We start from the raw sequence: 20,214 nt of genomic DNA, 5'->3' as shown, positions 1-20,214 counted from the left end.
AGAAAAGGTCGCCCATGCTTTCTTTCTTGTTCGCAAATTCGAGTACGATTTACCACGCTGATATACGCTTTCAGATAGAGTTTCTGCTTTTAATTCGTTTTTTTATATACTCTAACATGTCGTAGTTTCTCGTGAAGGTTGTTTATTGGAAGAGAACGAATATACGATCGCATAGTGATATGATAATGATTGCAAATTGAAATGTTAATGAATATGAAGATCGACATGACATAGAATAGTCTCGAACTTACTTAATTTTATATTAACAATTTTCTATAATCGTATAAATTATATTTATAAACGCCTTAGATTACTCTCGTAACAAAGTAATTATATGGCGATAAAGTTCTAAAATAATTAAATTAACATAACAACAGATAATAGAGTTTAATTGCAGATTATATTTATATTTTGCTTATAGATTATGATTTTTAAAAAAGCAGAGAAGAATATCGAAAATTATTAGAATTCATAACAGAAAAATGACGGCTTGACTAAATAAAATACTAACTAATTTAACGAAGAAATTTAAACGAAATATAATAAATCTCTATAAAGAAGGAATCATAAAGTTACTCACGGCTGCTACTTGCTGTTGTTGCAGGGCGAGATGTTGCTTGGTCAAGAGGTCAGCTTGAGCATTGATAGGCGGATATCCGGTAGTCGTTCCATCGTACGGCGGTGGTGGTAGCATCATCGGTACCAAAGGTGGTTGTAAATTCATAGCAGCCAAAGCAGGTATTCCAAGCGGTAAACCCATCATACCCATCACCAATCCAGGATACTGTTGGAAATGCTGCTGCAGTTGAGACGCAGCCATTGCGTTTAAAGCAGCTTGCATTTCGGTCATCTGTTGCGCAAGAGTCAATTGTGCATGCTGTTGTTGTTGTTGCTGCTGCTGCTGCTGTTGCTGCTGCTGCTGTTGTTGTTGTTGTTGCTGCTGCTGCTGCTGCTGTTGTTGAATATGGTGTTGAACATTGGTCGGAAGCACAGTTGGAGTCGTAGAATCTGTACTCGATACTGGCGTGTTGCTTAATGCTGGAGTCGTTGCTGGAGTAGTAGAAGTAGCCTCTGGAGTCTTACTGACACGATCTTTGTTCTCATTAATCTCCTCTTTCTCCTTTTCACGCTGTTCTTTATCCGAAGAGAGATCTTGCGGCTGGCTAGAAGCTGGTGTCGAGCTTCTAGGTCCGGACGACGTAGAAGAAGACGTTGCAACAGTCACTACAACGCTTTTTTTCTCGTATTCACATTTAAATTGCTGAGCATATTTCTCTAAGAATTCACGAGGCACCAGATCACGGTGTACTTCTTCGCAATGAGCTTTCAACACCCAAACGCTACTAAATTCCTTGTTGCAATGCTGACAAGTGCTTCTAGTCAATTCTGGTATAACGTCATCGTCAGTATGCTCTTCAGCTTCCTCCTCTCTTTCACGAGCAGCTTGAGCAGCTAGGGCCTGTTTCTGTTGCTCCTGTTTCTGTTGTTCTTGCTGAGCTTGGAGCGCCGCAGCAGCTTCTTCTTCTTTACGCTGACGTCTTTGGTGGTTTTCATTGAATTGCATCACTAGATCGAAACCAAAACTTTCTAGAAGATGCTTGTACATTTGCGACGTCTTGTGACGAGGCTGAGACAAAATATCCTGCGTTGTTTGCGAAGAATGTGTACTCTGCTGCATGTGTTGTTGTGGACCAGGTGTTGTAGATGAAGGAGGTGGAGTTTTCGCTGGTGTGGATGATGCGAGCTGTTGAGATGCTGCTAGTTGAAACAACGCCAATGGGCTGCTAAATATACAGTAGAGTTGTTGGTGAGTGGCAAGCTGCTCCTGGTTGACAAAAAGAGCACTGCATCGAGGGCATGACAACATTGTTCCGCTGTTTCCAGAGGTGCTGGTGTTAACCGGTGGACTGTTTGGGCTGCTTGGCGGAGGCTGTTCGATCAATGGACGTGCAAGATCCAACTGACCACTGGCAGCGAGATCTGGCAATTTACTGGCCCTAGTCTGGTGCAGCACGCTCCTCATGTGAATGTCCAAAGTACTGCCTTGAGAATAAGCTACCTTGCAAATGTTGCACTTGTAGGGTTTCTTGTCCTGGTCTTGCTGAGAATCAGGGGATTCCGTAGGGCTAGCAGGCGGTACCACAGAGATCAGTGTGTTGTTGTTACCCTGCTCTTGCATTGCTCTCTTCAACTTATGTAAATGGCTCACGCTGTTGTAATGAACTAACAGAATATTCTTCTGGGTGAAACTCTCCTTACAAACGTCGCACTTATACGGTCTATTAGGATCCAGATACTTCTCCATAGGATAGGACATCTTTTCCCCTTTGCGGTGCAGCAGCGTCTTGTTGTGTCCAGTCAAGTAACTCTGCCTGGTAAACGCGACTTTACAACGATGACACTTGAACTTCCTTCCCGGATCGTGATACGAGTCCTCGGCCACTGTTTGACTATTCAAATAATCTTCTAAAAGACGCTGCTCTTTGTGTAATGGTGACGAGTCGCTCGCGTCACTCTCTTCCTCCTCTGCCTTGCTGGCGTCATCTTCGATGTTCTGTTCTCCAACTAAATTCCCCTGCCTGCGAAGAGCTTCCTCCGTGAGCGCTTGAAGCAACGGATGAGCGTGCAGCAGGCTCTGTTTATACTGTACAAGTTCGTCTTCATGCAGATCCGCATGAGCTGATTCCAAGTGTCTTTGGAGAGCCTGGACCGAGCGAAACGATCGTCCACAGAGGGCGCATTTTGTCGCATCCCGAATCGCGTGATATTGCGAGTGCTGTTGCAGCTTTTCCAGGGTCTTGAACGCGAGACTACACTGTCCGCATCGATACTTGTAAACGTGTTTCTCGCTGACGGCGAGCGTGGGTGTAGTGGCTGGATGAGTCTCTCTATGATGTTGCTGTAATTCCTCCAATGAGCGGCACACGCGTCCGCAAACGGTGCATCTGGTGAGCTCCTCGATCTCCTCGTTGCCTCCACGTTCGCTCAAATCCTCCTCTTGCGGCTGTTTCGTGGTGGTAGTCGGCGAAGTCGGCATAGTTACGGCTGGAGTCGAAGTGTTTCGCGGATTGTTGTTCAGCCAATGGCTCTGGTCCACCAGTAACAGCAGTCGTTGTAAGCCATCCGCGTTAACAGAGTGTATTTGCATCACGTGCTTCTCGAGCGCGGAACGTTCTTTGAAAACGTCTTGGCAAAGTGGGCACAACAATTCCGGCGACGGCTCTTCCTTTACGGCCTCCGCTTTGTCCTCGACATCCTGAACATGAGCCACTTGCAAATGTTGCCTCAATTCTTCGCGCGACGTCGGCTGATAAGTGCAATACGGGCAGGTGACTTCCTCGTGCTCGTTCTCCGGCTCTTGTTCCGGCTCCTGATCGTTATCCGGCTCTTGCTTCACCTCGCTGCCGCAGTCGCTACCTTCCTCTCGTCGTTCTGTAAAAGAAACAATAACAAGAATTCGCTTGGTGATCGAGGAGTCTCGTCGAGCTTAAGATATTTTTCGTCGCGTGAACAGTCATATTATATCGAGAGCGCGAGGAAGATAAATTCTTAACTGATGCGCTGCTGATCTGATCGTTGATGAAATGATTCTCGTAAATAGAATTAGTTTCAATTAATAATCGTATACAGAGGCCTTTATTTTTACGAAATAAGTCAACGGCAAATGATTCAGCAGACAGTTAATCATAGTTGGACTACTATTAGATAGTAAGATATAGTTAGATGAGTAGTATAGAAACTTTGTTAGAACTCGAAGGACCTTCCTTTCAGCAAACTCGTCTCTTTTATTTTAAATATGTACTTTAATGTTAATTTTGGAGGTGTCTTAATGTAAAGCATCAAAATTTCCGAACGGTGAAAACCGGAAATCACGATGGTTACACACCGTGCAATTGGGCCGCATTAATGTTAACAGTTTTGATTCGTGCAGCATAAATTCTTGTGCCTTAATATCACGATTACTATCGGCCGATAACGCGAACCTGTAATTCCCCCTTTCTATTAAGGCGTCGATAAATCGTCGATCGACATCAAAAATCTTAACAGCCGAAAAAATAACCATTAATCTTGCAGCTGCATGCGAACAGAGGCATGAGTCGATAATGTTGTGAGAGAAAGTAAATTACGTTAAACGGCAGCGAAAGCATTTCGTCCTGTGACGTTCGATTTCGTTGTTCGATGTTACATTTCGTTAAAAATCGAATTCTGTTCTTTGTCTTTTATTCTAACTTTATATCACATATCTCATAATCGAGATGTATCCTTCAATTAACTGATATAATTCGTAATAAATTATCGAATAATGAGAGCAATCCATGATTGTCAATGTGGAAACGATTGTAACAAAACATCCGTTCCTATACAGTCACACACACAATGACAAACGTGCGAAGCAATTAATACATCTCGATAAAAATTGAAACCAATCTCTTCTAAAAATTCTGACATTCAACCAACGCTAATAAATTTCGATCGAATTGCTAAAATCCATCGTAGCGATCAATGGGACTGTGAGCAATCAATTAATAATCAGTGGAAAAATTTCCACGAATTACCTCCTATTTAAAAAAAAAAGCAATCGATTAAAAAAGAAAGGAAATTCTCACGAATTTCTAATCGTTTGTAAAGAACCAATCTGCTATCGAGCGCTGAGAAATCAAATTGTCAATAAAGCTTATGACTCAGTGGTATAATCTCGTCATAATGGATATACGTAGAGAGGCAACAGCCTTGTCCCTAGAGCGGGACAATCGATGAAAATTAATGTAACGTTAAAGAGTTTTGGTAACAACGAAAAGTATCGAGGGAGAGGCACGGCGGTGTGCAGACATCGCAGATGCTTCCTTGTCCGTATAACAATACCGCTTGAAATTATAGATTGCCGACGCGAAATTATCGATGGGTCGTTCCTCCAAAATAAAGGGAAGACCGCCTATTCGCGTGGTCTGCCATTGTCCAAAACCGCATTTACATCGAACAGGCGTCAGTTGCGAAGGCAAAACGCGACGATGCAACGCGTGCTGCTGGTTTTCGCTTTGTACACGATGCTGCTGTTCACGAATAAAAATCCTCCGTGCGATTTCGTGTCCTTTCAGACGAGAAATTTTGCAGAATATAGGAAGAATATAAAAGTATAGAAACTTTGAAGAATGTCACATCAAAATGGAAAATTTGGAGAATACAGATAATAATGTAATATATCTGTGTGTCGGCTATAGATCCGACGTCCGATGTTTAATACGAATCCGAATGGATTCCACTACTTTTATTTTTTAGTCATCGTATTATCATTACATCGTATGATAGACGAAGTAAGATATATTTATGTTAGAGGTTCCAAATGAACGTAACAAGTAGATGACCTAATATTTATGGCCGACATTTGTTCTGAAAATAATTGAAGCGCTTTCTAGTAGGGAAAACTGATCTTGGCCCACTAAAAATTGCATATGAAATTTTACTTTTACTTTCGTATGAAAGAGCTTGGAGAAAGCAATCAAGCTTCAGAATAATAATAAGAAATGGCAGAATCTAGAAAATTAAGGGCTAAAGAATAAATCGATATCGTGTTTTTCCAACGAAAACATGATCAAAGTATTGTAGATCTATAGGGGGATAGTCTATTTCTTGAAGATAATGAAACATTTGTCAGAGTTGTAATATTGTGATAACAGTGACAAAATGGGAGGAACTCTGTAAGTTCTGGAGTAGTAATAGTTCGAATAGCACGTTGCGGTATACCTTCTCGTACATTTATATAAGTACAGGTCGTCGATATAATAACACTCGACATTGTGCGTGTCGAGGTAGACGGCATCGCCATATGCCATGCAGAATTACCGCAATAGCATGTTAATTGCGAGATAATCGATGAAAATATTGAATTCATTAGAAGAGATGATCTTCACGAGCGACATGCTAATCTTCTGCAAGTTTATTCGTTTAAAAACGATTTAACAGATGTGAGTTGTTTCGCATGAGAAATATGATTCAACGTCCTTGCAAACATGCTGCTTTTTAGTTAGTTAGTCAGATTTTAATCGTATTTAAATCGAATGCCTTTGTAATCAATTACTGTTTTCTTGTAGCTTTTCCTTTCTTAATAAGTTGATCGTATTTAAATCGTGTTACGATGAAAACATTTCAGAACAAACATTATGTTTTATGTAGCATTTAAGGATAAGTGAAGGTAAATGTATTCGGTGAAAATAATTATGACGCAGGTACAGGTAGACTGAGTACACTATATCTAAATCGATTTTACATCAGGAAATAATTTAATGATATCGTAAAATAATTATTCTCAATTATTATTCTTCTATAATATTATGATTGAATAATACGATGATTTCGTCGTCTCCGTAAAATAATTTATATCGATCGATCTTAAGAATCTAAACCGCTCCAAAGATCTAGAACACTGTAAGATTTTGTGCGACTGACCATGTTTGACACTGTTCCATCTCTTATGGATTTAACACTGGCAATATTCTTTTCTCAATAAATATAATTCTGAATACTTCACACTGTTTTAACGACAAATCCTTAAAACCTGCGTTTCTAAATCTATCAAGTTCCATACTGCGATTTCTTTCATTATAAATTAAGAAACACACATTCGTTTTTTTAACAAATGTAACATCGAATACTTCGCGTCGTTTCAACGATACCATGATTCAAATCAAAGCATGTGCATAGTTAAATAAAGGCAAGAAGCAATTATATAATAACAGGACTGCGAATGTTTATGCAATTTTATACTTTTACCACTGTAACTAAAAAAAATGGAACACGAATCGAAATTTGTTTCATCCAAAAAATGTTATAATGATTCTACTTTACTCCGAATGCTTCAAATATTTTTCCCTATTTCAATTTTCTACAGATGCATAGAAATCCGCTGTCTAGGACAATGCTTTTCACTAAGTAATTCTACCTTATCTATAAAAAGTCTTTCCACTCACCATTGTTGGCACTGGTAGCATTCGGTGTGGTTGGCATGGTGGGACTGGGCTGTTGCGTAGGTGGAGCATCCGGGTCGCTCATAACTTGGAAAACATCCCCGATATCAGTGTGCAGGGTCTCGTTTCCTTGAATACCGCTTCGTCTGTGAAGTTGATGCAACTGCTCCATTTGAAGATGTCTGAGCGATCGAACATGTTGCAACAGAGGCAATCTGTGTCTGGCGCTGAAGCCACACAAAGCGCAATGGTACAACTTCGCTTGGGATGGTACGTTGGCACTGGCATCGATCAGGTGACGAAGAAGTAGGGCTGCAGCCTCGTGCCTGGGTGACGCGGCATGCAGGGCCAATTTGTGAGCGCTGTTCGTGTAATAGTCGCACGCGTGACAACGTAATTGCGCGGCGCTCGTGGGCGAGGCCAGGTACTTCAACTTCCATTCGTTTCGAAGCCCGCCCTCTTTCACATGGTTTACATGCTGCAAACGTTGGAGATGCTTGTCTGTCTTGCAGTGCAATTGGAAGTTAGCCTTCAGGTTGGTTTTGTAGGAACAAAGTTTGCAAACGAAGTGGCCAGCTACGAGCGCGAGGATTTCTCCCTCTCGTGTTCTCGTTCTGTCCACTGCTAAATGGTGGCCAAGAGCTTCCAAGGAATCAGTGGCGAAATTGTTGCACACGCAGCAATGATACAGATGAGAAGGATCAGGATCGGCCGGTTCGGGTGGTGGATCCATGCTGTCTGGTGACAAACCAACGTCACCACCGAGGTTGCCCATAGCTCCCATATTAGCCATGCCACCCATAATTTCTGGTGGAAGCTGCGGTGGCAATTGACCACCCGTCATCATCTGGATCAGCAAAGCCTGATTGTAAGCCATGTCCGCGAGAGCCGCCTCCGCATGCTGAGGCTTATCCAGGCCACCCAAATGAAGTAGCTGCTCGAGTTGCTGTTGATGTTGCTGTTGCGCTTGTTGATGGTGATGTTGTGCCTGTTGATGGTGGGACTGGAGCGCGGACAGGGTCTGCATGTGCTTCACGTTCTGCTGCAGGACCAGCATATTGTGCGTATGCTTCTCGCTAGTCATGTGTATCCTTAGGTTCCGTGCGACATTTGTTTCGTAGTTACAGACGTCACAGCGAAATGTTGGCTTCGGTTTCCCTTGATTTCCGGCCTGACCAGCGATGTGCGGACTGTGGTTCTGTTGGTGGTGCGGGCTTCTCGTTGGCATCGGTGCGTCCTGCGAGGACGATGGATTGTTCGCTGCCGAGCCACCGCCGCCGCCCTGCTGAAGCTCCTGCATGTTATTCAAATGCTTGTCGCTCTGCATGTGAATACTGAGATTTCCCTTGGTCGTGGTAGAATAGTTGCACACTTCGCATCTGTAGGGCTTGTAACCGCAAGTGTAAGTCTCGCCACGTGCTAACCTAGGGTGTGGTTGTCCGGCGATGCAGTAGATGCAGGAGGTTTCACTTTCGGGATGCTTCTCTTTCATGTGGATTTCCAAAGTTTCTTGGTACTTGTAGTGCCAATTACATTTCGGACACTTGAGCGTTTTGCACGAGTTTCTACTGTGAATTCCAGCCAGGGGTCCGCCTGGACCCGCCAATCTGCTGCTGGCTAGAATCAGTTCGCATTTGGGGCATTCGACTCCGCTCGGTCTTCCTTGCATGTGCTCGGGGCAGACACCGATGGTCGTGCCTGTGAGGAAATTCGGTGGTTGTTGTGTTAGCGCGGCGTACGACGACGGCGAGCCCTTCGTCGACGAAGCAGGTGGCGGTGGTGACGTGTAGTGTATGCCGGAAGCGTCAGGTGCTTTGGCCCAGGAAGCGGCGCTCACCTGGGCGCCGGTCCACTGATGCTGCTGCGTTTGTTGATGATTGTACGCGAGAGGATGATTCGAATGAGAAGTGGGAGTGGTGGGTGTGCTAGGTGACGGCCTCTGTGGTTGCTGCTGTTGTTGTTGCTGGGGACTGCTCGGTACTCCGGGAGTGCTGGCAGGCGTACTGGTCGTGGTTGGTGTTTCATGATCGGTGGACTCGGTACGTTGCTGCTGCTGTTGGTTCTGCATCTGCGCGGGCGATGGTTGCGGGCAAGTGGAACTCGTCACTGGTTCGAGAAAACTGACCAACGGTTGCTTGCCTCTGCCCACGGCTTGAATGATCGCCGACGCGGTCGAATGGGAGAGTACCTGTCGCTCGTCTTCCATCAAGGTAAGCTGATGCTCGCCCTGAGCGTGTGCCACGAAACTCTTCGCGTAGCCGAAACTGAGCTTGCATATGAAACACATTAGAATAGGTTTTACTGGTACTGAGGTTGCTGGAGGTGGTGGTGCCGCAGGAGGAGGAGGTGGTTGTTTGCTACCCTCCGCGCTCCTGTAACTTATCACCCGATAGCTGTGCATCACAGGAAGATCGGGATTATGCTGCTGCGCCACCGAACGTTGTTGTTGCTGCTGCTGTTGCTGCTGATACGCCTGATGCGCGTACAGTCTCGAAACGTAGTACGCGCTCGCGATTTGGGGAAATACCAGCGAATGAGGAACCGAAACACCGCGCCCATCTACGATGCAACCGTCAGGTAACGAGTCATCCTCGCTGAGTTCACTCTCTCCCTCGATAATGTACGCCGAACCGTCTGGATTGTAGACGATCTTCCCGTCGAACTTCTCCACATCGCCTCCCGTTGGACTCGGACTAGGACTTGGACCTTGTTGTTCTTGAGTTTGCTGTTGTTGTCCCTGCTGTTGCATGGTCATAGTGGTTGTGGTGGTCGTTGTCGTAGTATCCGCGATCGGTGTAGGCGTCGGTATGGCATCGCGGGTGCAGGGTTCTGTGCCCGAGGGTGGACTGGCTGTCCGGGGGTGATGGGGCTGATGTAACGCAGCCCCTGCTGCCGGGGGGGACCCGCCCCCTCGACCCCCCTCCTCCTCCGGGCTCATCTCCTGCTTTTGCTGCGTGTACGTGGAATTTTGGAAGGGCCCGCCGTGTTGCTGCTGTCTCTGCTGCTGGTGCTGGTGCTGGTGCTGGTGCTGTTGCTGCTGTTGATGGGCCGCCACCAGCTGCTGGTAGAGCTGATGTTGCCCGATCGCGGTCGACGTGTGTTGTTGAAGATGCGAGGGAGGAATGTTGTGGTGTTGAAGGTGGTACTGGGGGGGATGAGGCTCACTGGAGGGCATCACCCCAAACGTGAGGCGGGCGCCAGCCTCACATCACCTACGGCGCCTGCGCCTACACTCTTCAAACTTCTTCTTCCTCTTCTCCTACCGTATGTCGCACTCCCCACCCCCTTCTTTCTCTCTCTACCCGTCCTAATCTGTTCTCCACCGCTGACAGATGCTTCTTTGCTAGCTACCCCGACACAACCCCAGGTCGTACCTGTAACAAAGAATAGAATTTTACGTTTAGCAAGATATCGTCGAATTTAATCCGTTATTAAGTTTTTCTATGATATAGACAAATAACTTCTTACATTATATCTATAAAAGCAATATTATATTAAAATATTATTAAAGTATAGACTTAGCGTGTTTTATTTTCGTAATTCTAAATCGATACCAGGTGTTTGGTCCTGACCGGATGTACAAGAATCTAGCTCGCAGTCCCAACGAAGAATGATTTCGCGGAGGAGCACTACTAGATGGTCTAGTGGGTTAATCCGGGCAAACATAGGCGGTCGAAAGGACAGTGGAAAGATAGCGAAATACGTAGAAAACGTCGGCAAGCTGCGTGTACAGAGGATCAAGGCTGCGATGCCGGGTACACAAAGCGGAAGGAGACTCGCCATGGCGACACAAGGCGTCCTATGTTCGGATTACCTGAACCCTCGTCGTGGACCCAGCTGTATTTACAACTAAGCGTCGACCAAGCTTATCTATCGATCGAGTATCGACGTCTCTCTTTGACTCTCGTACAGCCGTACAACGAGAGACATAACGGAAAGAAATCAAGTATCCATGAATGGTCGCTGTTGTACGATTAAAAACGCTCCTTTTCTAGCCTGTCCTAGATTCTCCCCTATTTCTAGCAATAAAGGGACAATCTCACCGCCATGGCAAATAAACGGAAACACGCATAAATCCATAAAGTCACGTATGTATCTGTACAAGCTTCTACTGTTCTATTCTGCCATTCGAATTTCGAGGACACGTAGATCTCGCGATGGCGAGGATCACCGTGAGATATCGCCTTCGGAAGTATCACTATGCCGCAGTGTCTACGTGAATTCGAGATTACACGCGTGGATTGCTCGAGGCAACGAGCATGCGTCTAATCATCCAATCCCAATTACGCGGTCTCGGTGATCGCGGTTCAAAAGACGGCCGCGAGTATTCGCAGAATCTAACGGATTAAAGGGGAGAGGGGCGTAGTGTACGCGGATTTATGCGGCCGCGCGTGTGGGGGTGTATCGCGGCGTGACTGAATCAGGAATCTCTGCGATCCTCGCCGAGGCTACCTAGAGAAATTCTTTTCCCCTCTTCGTCCCGTAGCAACTATCTTCTCCTCTTTCGTTCGTTCCAGACACGCCGCTGGACATCGTGATACATAGATGCATTATACGATCTTTCTATCCTCGTCTCCCTTTCCTCGTTACTCTTAGTCTTGTTCCACGTTTTCCTATGCTATCAGCGCAGTTATAATTCCGCGGTGCAAACTCCATAATCCAATGACCATAGGCTAGGTACCAGTTTTCTAATGCGTGAGCCGCGGCAGGCGATCATTTCCTCGGATTATCGTCGATCGATCGCCAGGCAAATCGCGGTGGTCAGCACCGTTTGTCGAGTTTTTCCGCGCCGAAACACCACCAATTGCTAATTCCCCCTCTCCACTCCCACTCTCTCGCGATCAATTATTTCGGATTGATGCACAATTTACGTGTTTACGTGGAAAGTGATTCGAGCACGCTGCGGGGTGTACGCTATTTATCGCGGAGTAACGTGCGTTTCTGTGAACATGACTTAATCTTATTCTACTATGCTATCTATCAATTGGTCTCGACTCGTTTGTTCCTCGTTTTGTTCATAATTTAGGAAGTTATAGCGTGGTATTTTTGCTCGTCCTGGGAATTGGTTTCCTTTGGAACGTGTACGATAGATAAGAGCGGGGTTTGAATTGGAAAAGATAAAGATTTTTACATGAAGGTTGACGTGTCGTTTCTCCGACGGTTGAAACAGATATCACGGTCGTTGCGTGACCACGTTATGCCACGTTTGTACAACGTGTAACAAGCAGATAGTACGTTAATGCTCGCTTGATCAGCGAGTTGGATCTTGCCGTTAAAAAGTTGCATTCCGAACGGCTAACATGGTAACAGCGAGGGTTACAAATATTTCGTAAAGATAACGTACCTGCTCTTGCGTATGAGTTATATTCTTATTTAATGACACATTTACACGACGTTATAATTTCTATTAATGTTCGAATTATGACAGGATTGGAGAAGTTCGTTCGGACAAAGCATCTGACTAATTTGTGAATATTATTCACAGTGATTATTTCATTTTTGTAATACATCGCGCAATTAGAGAGGATCGACGCATGAGCTATGACAATGGTTTTTAGAGATCGACTTTACTTCTTCTAAATTTCCCAATCTCATTAACCAGCTACATATTTAGTGCTCTACCGCAACAACAAAATTCAGTTCAACAAAACTCTACTAAATGTCTAATTAAATAAACTGGTGTCGATTGAATCCACTTATCCGAACTTTGATTATACAAACTATTTGTCCACCAACAAAGTCATATAAAATAAATCCTACATCTGAAATGATTTTTTTATAAGAAATCGTACAAACAATTCGTAAATTCCATCACTGGAATAAATAAAAATATCATCGCTCGTCTCTACTTTTCATTTTATAAATTCGATCTGTCTAGCTTCTAAACAACTCGCACGATATCTAACGAAAATCCAGTGAAATATGAAGAAGTACGCGGAAAGTTAAAAGCATAACCGTTAGTACAGCAGTATAGGCGTGTATAAGTAAAAAATGAAACGAGCGTAATACCGTTGCCGGCTAGATTAGGGCCGGAACTGTTGTGTAACCAAAAACATCTGCCAATCTGACATCACCTGCTCCGTGTTACCTATTTCTAGTTAATTTATCATCCATTTTGGACGAAGTTAGAAATCGAAAGACGTCAAGGCTGGCTTCTCGACCAGGGCTAGATCTCAATATAAAACTTCGCTCTTTCCTCGGACCATGCTCTTTCATTATACGATAACATCTTAACTGCTACGCCAGCATGCGAATTTTCGATGGCGCACGGTTGTTCCGCCGATTCGTGTTAATAAAGCCTCGATATCTCAGAATTTCTCGCCAAGTCGCAGGTCAGGACGCGGAATAAGTTAATTGTTTAACCACCTGAGAGAAATTTCGTACGAGAAACAGATTGGAAACACATTCAGTTCTAGCGAGAACGATCGTCTCGATGAGTAGGCGTTCAAGCAACGTGGCGGGTTTTCAAGCGAGCTTTTTTACAATTTTGCTGCGTATTCGAGAGTTGAAACGAACAATAGGAAATATCGGATATTTACAGAAAAGTTTGTGAATTTTTGTATATGAAAATTGAACGCGTGATTTTGAATACTTAATAATTCCAGGTTTGACTAATTTGAGTATCCGTCGATGACACTTGTTTCAATTTGGCAATTCAAATATTGTAGATTAGCTTTCTAAATTGCCTGTCAATCTTGAATGTTCGCAAAGAAATTTGTGAATTATTTCAACGAACGCTTACTGTGTAATTTAATGTAGTTTCGAGTATTTAGAATTCCATCGACCGACTAATCCGTGGACTTCCTTAAATACGAAAAGATTGGAAACTAGAAAATGTAGAAATAAAAATTTCTCGATAACGAATTACGTTTACGCGACTTTTTACGTAGCGATGTCGCGTACAATTGAGTAGCCACGTAAAAATTGGAACGTGTTTTAGAAAAGGCGTTTGAAAACCACTGAGGAAGGGAGGAAACGCGTCGAATGAATTTGATGGCGTGACGAACGCTGTGGATGACTACGTATTTCTAGGAGGATTCATTAAACAAAGCCGATATATCGATTCCACCTTTCCTTCAACGACACAACAAGCTGCCTCTTCCGCGAAATATTGTTGCCACTAATACGATCGATGAATTTGATTACGGTCTACCTATCGACCAGCGACGAAGGTTGCTCGAACTTGTAGCAAAGTCAGAGTAATTTTCGTCCGACTAATAACAGATACGATATCACAACGGTTGACGCTACTCGTTGGTAAAATCGTGTTTCTTTCAAATTAAACAATTTGCACTTACAGAAATTCGATATTTCACGAGATAAATCGTAATAAGCTAAATTGCAATTTTGCAAAAAATGTATATAAAATTTAGTTAGTTAAACGTTTTCTCTACGAAATATTTTTTAAATTACGAGTTGAAAGATACACAGCTGCAAATGACACATTGTTGTTCGCGTGTGATTATAATTCTTTAGAACAAAGAGCTTCGAATATCGTAAAAGATATGACGTGACATACGTGAAACAATTTTCGTGTCAAACGTACATTTAAACGGTTCTGAAATAAAGACATAAAACCTCCTTTTAAAATTCATGCAAAGAGAACTATTCCTATAATCCTATCTACTCACGAGCGCACTGATAAAATACGGAAACAGTTACGTAGATTCATATCTTTTACGTTATTTGAGGTTTCCATGGGATTTCACTGGCGATACCATACCTCCAAGCTCCCAGGTATAAGTGGTATCCTTTCAAAATATTCTTTCAACGTTCCACTATCATCCCGGGCAACTTCATCGGAGATTCCAACAGGCACAAAATCACCGATCTCTATCTTCGAACCGCGTTCCAGTAACATGTGAAAGATCTAAGATATTTCCGACGTATAATCACGTTCTAATTGATGGGACGATGAATTAATCTTGGAATCGTAAGGATTTTTATCCTGTCCAATAAGATATTTCATAATTTTAGGTGTAAGGAAAAAAGTTTTAGAAAATACGATATAAAAATATAAATAACGATACAAATATAATATTCACGATATGACGTGATATTTAATATATAACATTTTGCAAAAGTTAAATATCACGACGTAGCATATTTCAATCTAAATTTGCCAATGCGTTAACTAAGCCGACGAGACGCGACGTAAGCTACTCCGAAGAATTATAATCACATCCGAACGGAAAGTTTCCACTATCCGTGTGAAACGAAAGAATCGCGTCGATTCCGTGTTCCGTGGACGACCCTTCACGCGGAAAGACAATCGGTGGACGCCAAAATGCGAAACGAGCAAATAATACGCGGAATATAATCGTCGCTCGGGAGAAAGTGGAGAATGAGCACAGGTGGTTGATGAGTTCGCACTCAATGACGGAAGGGGAAGAGAACACGAACTCTTGAAAACCGACTAAGTATAAGAGAGAGAAAGAGAGATAGAGAGAGTTAAACATTCGGGGAACGACCGCGAATTGGAGGCAGCAGGGCTTTTGTTTGTCGCGTCGTTTCACCGGAAACCGAACCGATATGCGCGTCTCATCACGCGAAAGTCCCTTTTGTGTCGGTCCGACGGTAGGTAGGAAGAATCGAAGGGACCCTACGGGGCCCACATGACGATCGGTCGCGCGTTTCGACCAGGCACGAAATACGCAAGATGCGCGCAATTATGGCTACCCAATTATCTCGTACGCGTCTCGTTATTTATTGAATATCGTGCCTGCTTATTTCTCAGGCGAGTTTGCGTGCCACCGCGAGAGGGGAAGACCGGGGGCCCTTCTCGCTTCTTCTGCGAGCTTCCGCGCGGAAATTCAATGGACAGAAAAGGTGGAGCGTGAGCGGTGCGCGCGTGCGTTAACGCGGAACGTCTGTCTGGAATTAAAGGCCGCGAATTAAGAAAAGTTGCGAACAAAAGCTATGATTATAAGGTATTGCGGTTAGGAAACAGACAGGTAGAAACGTCTGTCGAATGTTACGTTCGACGTCAGGAGTTTGAGATTTTTATGCTTAAGTGTCATACTTATCATTATCGTTATTATCAAGAGTGAGGCTTCCGGGTGTAAACCGTTTCCTTTTCAGGAATATATTCCCATGATTCACGAGTATATTCTACTAGCCACTTGCTCTATGCTTCGTCAAAGGTTCGCACGTTTGACTCTATCAATTTGACGATCGGGTTTTAGTTCGATGATACGGACAAGTGTCAAATATCGTTTCGTCGAATATCGAAGATTATCAACGTAACGGATGATCGACGGTTTAAACACTTTTCCGATCTCTACGAAGTATACATACAGCTGTTCCAAATATCTCGCAATTTCTATATACATCTCCAGATTTCTTTCAGATTTAACCGATGTAATCATCATTGGGTTTCATAATAGCGCGAATGAAATTTCAAAATGTTTCGTATAACACGTATACCTAACAATAATGTGTCTACAAGTATCGAAATACTTTCGCGAGCCTGTGTACACCTATTCCACGAATAGAATAAAGCGTTTATTCCACGCCCACTCTTCTAAATATTCTTACGAACCAGAGCATATTTCCTACGGCAACGTTCGTTATTTATGCAGATTTAAGAGGCAATGTTGAGAAATCCTAGCAAAATACGGCTTGGAATCCGTTTAACGATATCGATCGTTAAACGCAACACTTGGCGACTCTCGATCAAACCTCGTGCACCTTTCATTATTGTCGTTATTACACCGGCCGCTTTCAGTTTGCTACGCGCGTACCAGCGCGCCGATAAGACCTATCGAATGCTTGAAACGCAAGCTCGAGCAACACGAGACGCGTTGCACGAACGCGGAACGCATCCACGCGAGACGATCGTCGTTGCTCGATAAAACTTCGTTCTGGTTCCCTCGACGAACTGCCAATTAACGTCGCGAACTATTCTAACGGAGCGACCACGATTTCCGGACGTCGTATAGACGACATAGACGTTCTTCGATTTTCCTAGTGGAATCTTTGAAACACGTTAAGCAGTTTATAATTACGAGACCATAATTTTATCCAGATTATTTTATGATAGCGAGAGGTGGAGTGTGTAGTTACGGTGGGCGATGAATGTTGATTATGCGGAGTTATAAGGGAAATTATGGACGTGGTTGGATTGAGTTTATGTTGCTGGTAGTATAAATAGAAAAACGACTGCGCCTTCTATATGAATATCGATTGGTTAGAATCATTAATCGTGTTTTTATGATTTTAGTTAGTTGGAGGAATAATCTACGCGAACTTATTGTTAGGAAATTTAGAAACCACAGCGAATATGCAGTTTAACGTTAGAATATCTTAACGTACCTAAATGTGAGACAAATAAATCTTATTGAAACGATATGATGAAAATAAAATTCATATATGTACACATGTATACACACATACATAACATAAGAAAAATATGCCAATGTCCCTGAACGAAACTTTCAAACTTACCACCAAAGTAGCACACGCGATGAAAGAACGAAGAAATGCATGGAGAAACACGAAGAAATCAGTACGATCAATTGTATCAACTACAAGAAAAATACCCTAACTGAAATGCCCGTGACTGGGACGCGCGTCGAAATGATTAACCAGCTACGAGCCTAGCGAGCATCCAATTATCATGAAAGTTACCCATCAAACGTTTACGACCCAGCAACGGAATCCCCGCAACATCTAAAACTATCCAGCAGCCAATAATCCCATCATTGAAGTCATTTTCCGACTCTGTTCGACTGCAAGATCACGAATCGATCTGTTGAACCCTATCTTACAGACTCTCGCGGCCGACTACATTGGTCGACGACGAGGACGATGGAGAAAGAGAAGAAAAAAAAAAAGAAAAGAAAAGAAAAGAAAGGAAGACGAAGCCTCGCGAGCGTTAGTCGATTAATCAATGATTTTCCAATTGCTTCATCCAAAGAGGAACAGAGAAGAAACTGCGGTGTGGCATTCGCGATGGCCGATTCGCGGTTGTAGCAGAGCAAGATGCCTCCTCGGGCGAACGCTAAACGACCGACGATCGAGAAGAGGGGCAAACATGGCGGAGGGGAGAGGTTGAAAGCGAAGGAACGGGGGGTGGAACGACGAAGAGGAGAACGATGGGAGAGAACCACTACGAGAGGCTTTCGAAGACAACGGTAATAAGTGAAGGGCAGAGCGCGAGCACGAAGGAGGCGCGCGTAATTTACGTGCAACATGGATTCGGGCGGCGTTTAATCCGCCGGACGAGCTGGCGATTATGAAGTTAGGTTGGGTTAGGTGGTGAACGCAAGCAGGGCCTCTTTGTGATATCAATTAAGTATGATTTGCCCCCTCCGAGCTATGCGCGCTTCGATCTCTCTCCTCCCTTTCTATCCTTTACGTTTTCTCGTCTTCTTCTTCTTCGTTCTTCCTCTTCATCTTCTGGTTCGCTGCTCTGTTACCCCCGCGGGGTAACCCAGAGTTTAACCCATTCCCTTATAATTTCCTTCCAATGCACCGTGAGAAACTCGACCGTAACACGCACGTGCACGCACGTGTAAGAAAGATAGGATTATTCGAGTCACCTAAGCTTCAACATCTTCAAATTCAACCGTAAACTTTCTACGGTGCGTAATATTATCAGAGACTATTGGTTCTTGATATCGTGTAACGAAGGAATGAAAAATTGTTACGTATTTTAGGTTCAGTAAGGGAAGACACGAAAAGGAGAAAATGATTCGAATAATCCTATGGTAGGGTTAACCAGGGGTCGATCAGGAGGTATCGTATAAAAACTAATAAAATAAAGAACGAAATAACTCGCAGAGTTATAGTAATCAAAACTAAGGATATTCTCATTAATGGAACAAATTTTCCTTTTCACGATGAGAAATTAGATGATCGTTGCAACGATCACGATAGGTTTGATCGTTCATCACTCCACAAGATACGAAATTGAATAGTCTGTTTTCAAATGTAAATTGTTTAAAAATTCTATACAATCAAATTTAACGAATTACAGAACAAATTGCTTACCTTGACTCAAATAACCCTATCTTACTCTATCATCCGCGCCCGACTTCGCATGACCCGATCTCCTCCATCATAATTGTTACGTTTCATCGAATTTTCGTCGTCCGCCAGCGAGTAAACCGAACCCACGACCAATCCGGTTCAGACTCAAATCCACCAATTAACCCCGTTAACGTCTCTCGCCTCCGCAATTAAGTTCTGATGCTGAATATAAGAGAAGCAGATTCCCGCGAGTTGTATGCGCGTTTCTCTCGGCGAGATCACGGATCGTAGGCGGAACTGAGGGATAAAGAGCAACACGGAGAGCCGCCACGATCCTCGAAACGCCACCTCCTGTCGATATGCTCCCGATAAGGTCGCGTGGGTCGATTGTAATTTCGAATTAGTCGGCCTGTCGGTTTTATCGTGCACGCCGCGTTTCGTGTTTCTTTGGATGTTTTATTAATACCGGTGTCGAGATAAGCCCCGGTTAGGCAGATTTCTCTCCGACGAGGTTCCAGATTGTAAAAATAGACACCTATGCTAATTTCGTGTTCGTGGATGCTGATGGAAAATGCTCGATTGATGTGGCGTCGGGAATGTGAAATTGAATTGACCAAACTATGACAATTGTTAGCAGAGTAAGTAGCTAAGTAGATGGCTGATACGATAAGGTATCGCGGTTTAATCTATACGAGCAATTATATCTGGAATTATTTGCTATATTTAGGCTGGATATATCTATTTCTGTGCTTTGAGGAATCTTATCTGTGAACAGAAATGTTTCGGCGATGATGTCTCTGGGGTATTAAGGGAATCTCTGTATTTTGTTAACAGAAGACGTGCACTTTTGTTTTATAGATTTTAGTCGACGGTAACAAACAGAGAGAGTATTTTCACAAAGTTATAAATCAGACATGTCGTCGCCGATCTTACTATGCGAACTTCCTTCAAGCGTTCATTTATAAAACATTTGTGACTTATCTACATTTTAATTTAAATTTCAAACTAAAACAGTTACTTTTAAAAGCTCCGTAAACTTTTCCAACATTCAAAACATGTCGCTATCAATCTTTGTACAAAATACCACGACACGAGGTTTCTAGAAAAATACATATAAAATTTACCTAAGATATTAAACAGATTATTAAAACGTTGTTACTGTCTACTGTAATTGTATATTTTCTTAACCAAGGTCCATGTTAATTCGACCAAAAACGTTCAAAAGTTCCCATTAATTTTCAAGAACGAAACATCTCAAACCCGTCGTTCTGAGTTCGGT

The 20,214-nt window shown here is 43.4% G+C and overlaps 1 protein-coding gene across 11 annotated transcripts in view; it reads right to left on the bottom strand.

Moving 5' to 3' along the window:
• Positions 1-20,214, bottom strand: part of Zfh2 (Zn finger homeodomain 2) — a 399,771-nt gene that overhangs the window by 122,280 nt on the left and 257,277 nt on the right. For 10 of the 11 annotated variants that reach the window (XM_072017175.1, XM_072017174.1, XM_072017182.1 and 7 more), the window contains 2 exons: positions 6,966-10,336; positions 581-3,432 (listed from right to left, as the gene is read on the bottom strand). In XM_072017175.1, the coding sequence (XP_071873276.1) occupies positions 581-3,432; positions 6,966-10,137 (6,024 nt within the window). In that variant the 5' untranslated portion in view covers positions 10,138-10,336. The remainder of the gene's footprint in view (positions 1-580; positions 3,433-6,965; positions 10,337-20,214) is intronic. The other variant, XM_072017179.1, reaches the window with a different exon arrangement.

This window comes from Bombus fervidus, chromosome 14 (assembly GCF_041682495.2).
Source record: "Bombus fervidus isolate BK054 chromosome 14, iyBomFerv1, whole genome shotgun sequence".
NCBI lineage: Eukaryota > Metazoa > Arthropoda > Insecta > Hymenoptera > Apidae > Bombus > Bombus fervidus.
Note: the sequence above shows the minus strand (reverse complement) of the source record. Positions and strands in the feature narration are given on the sequence as shown.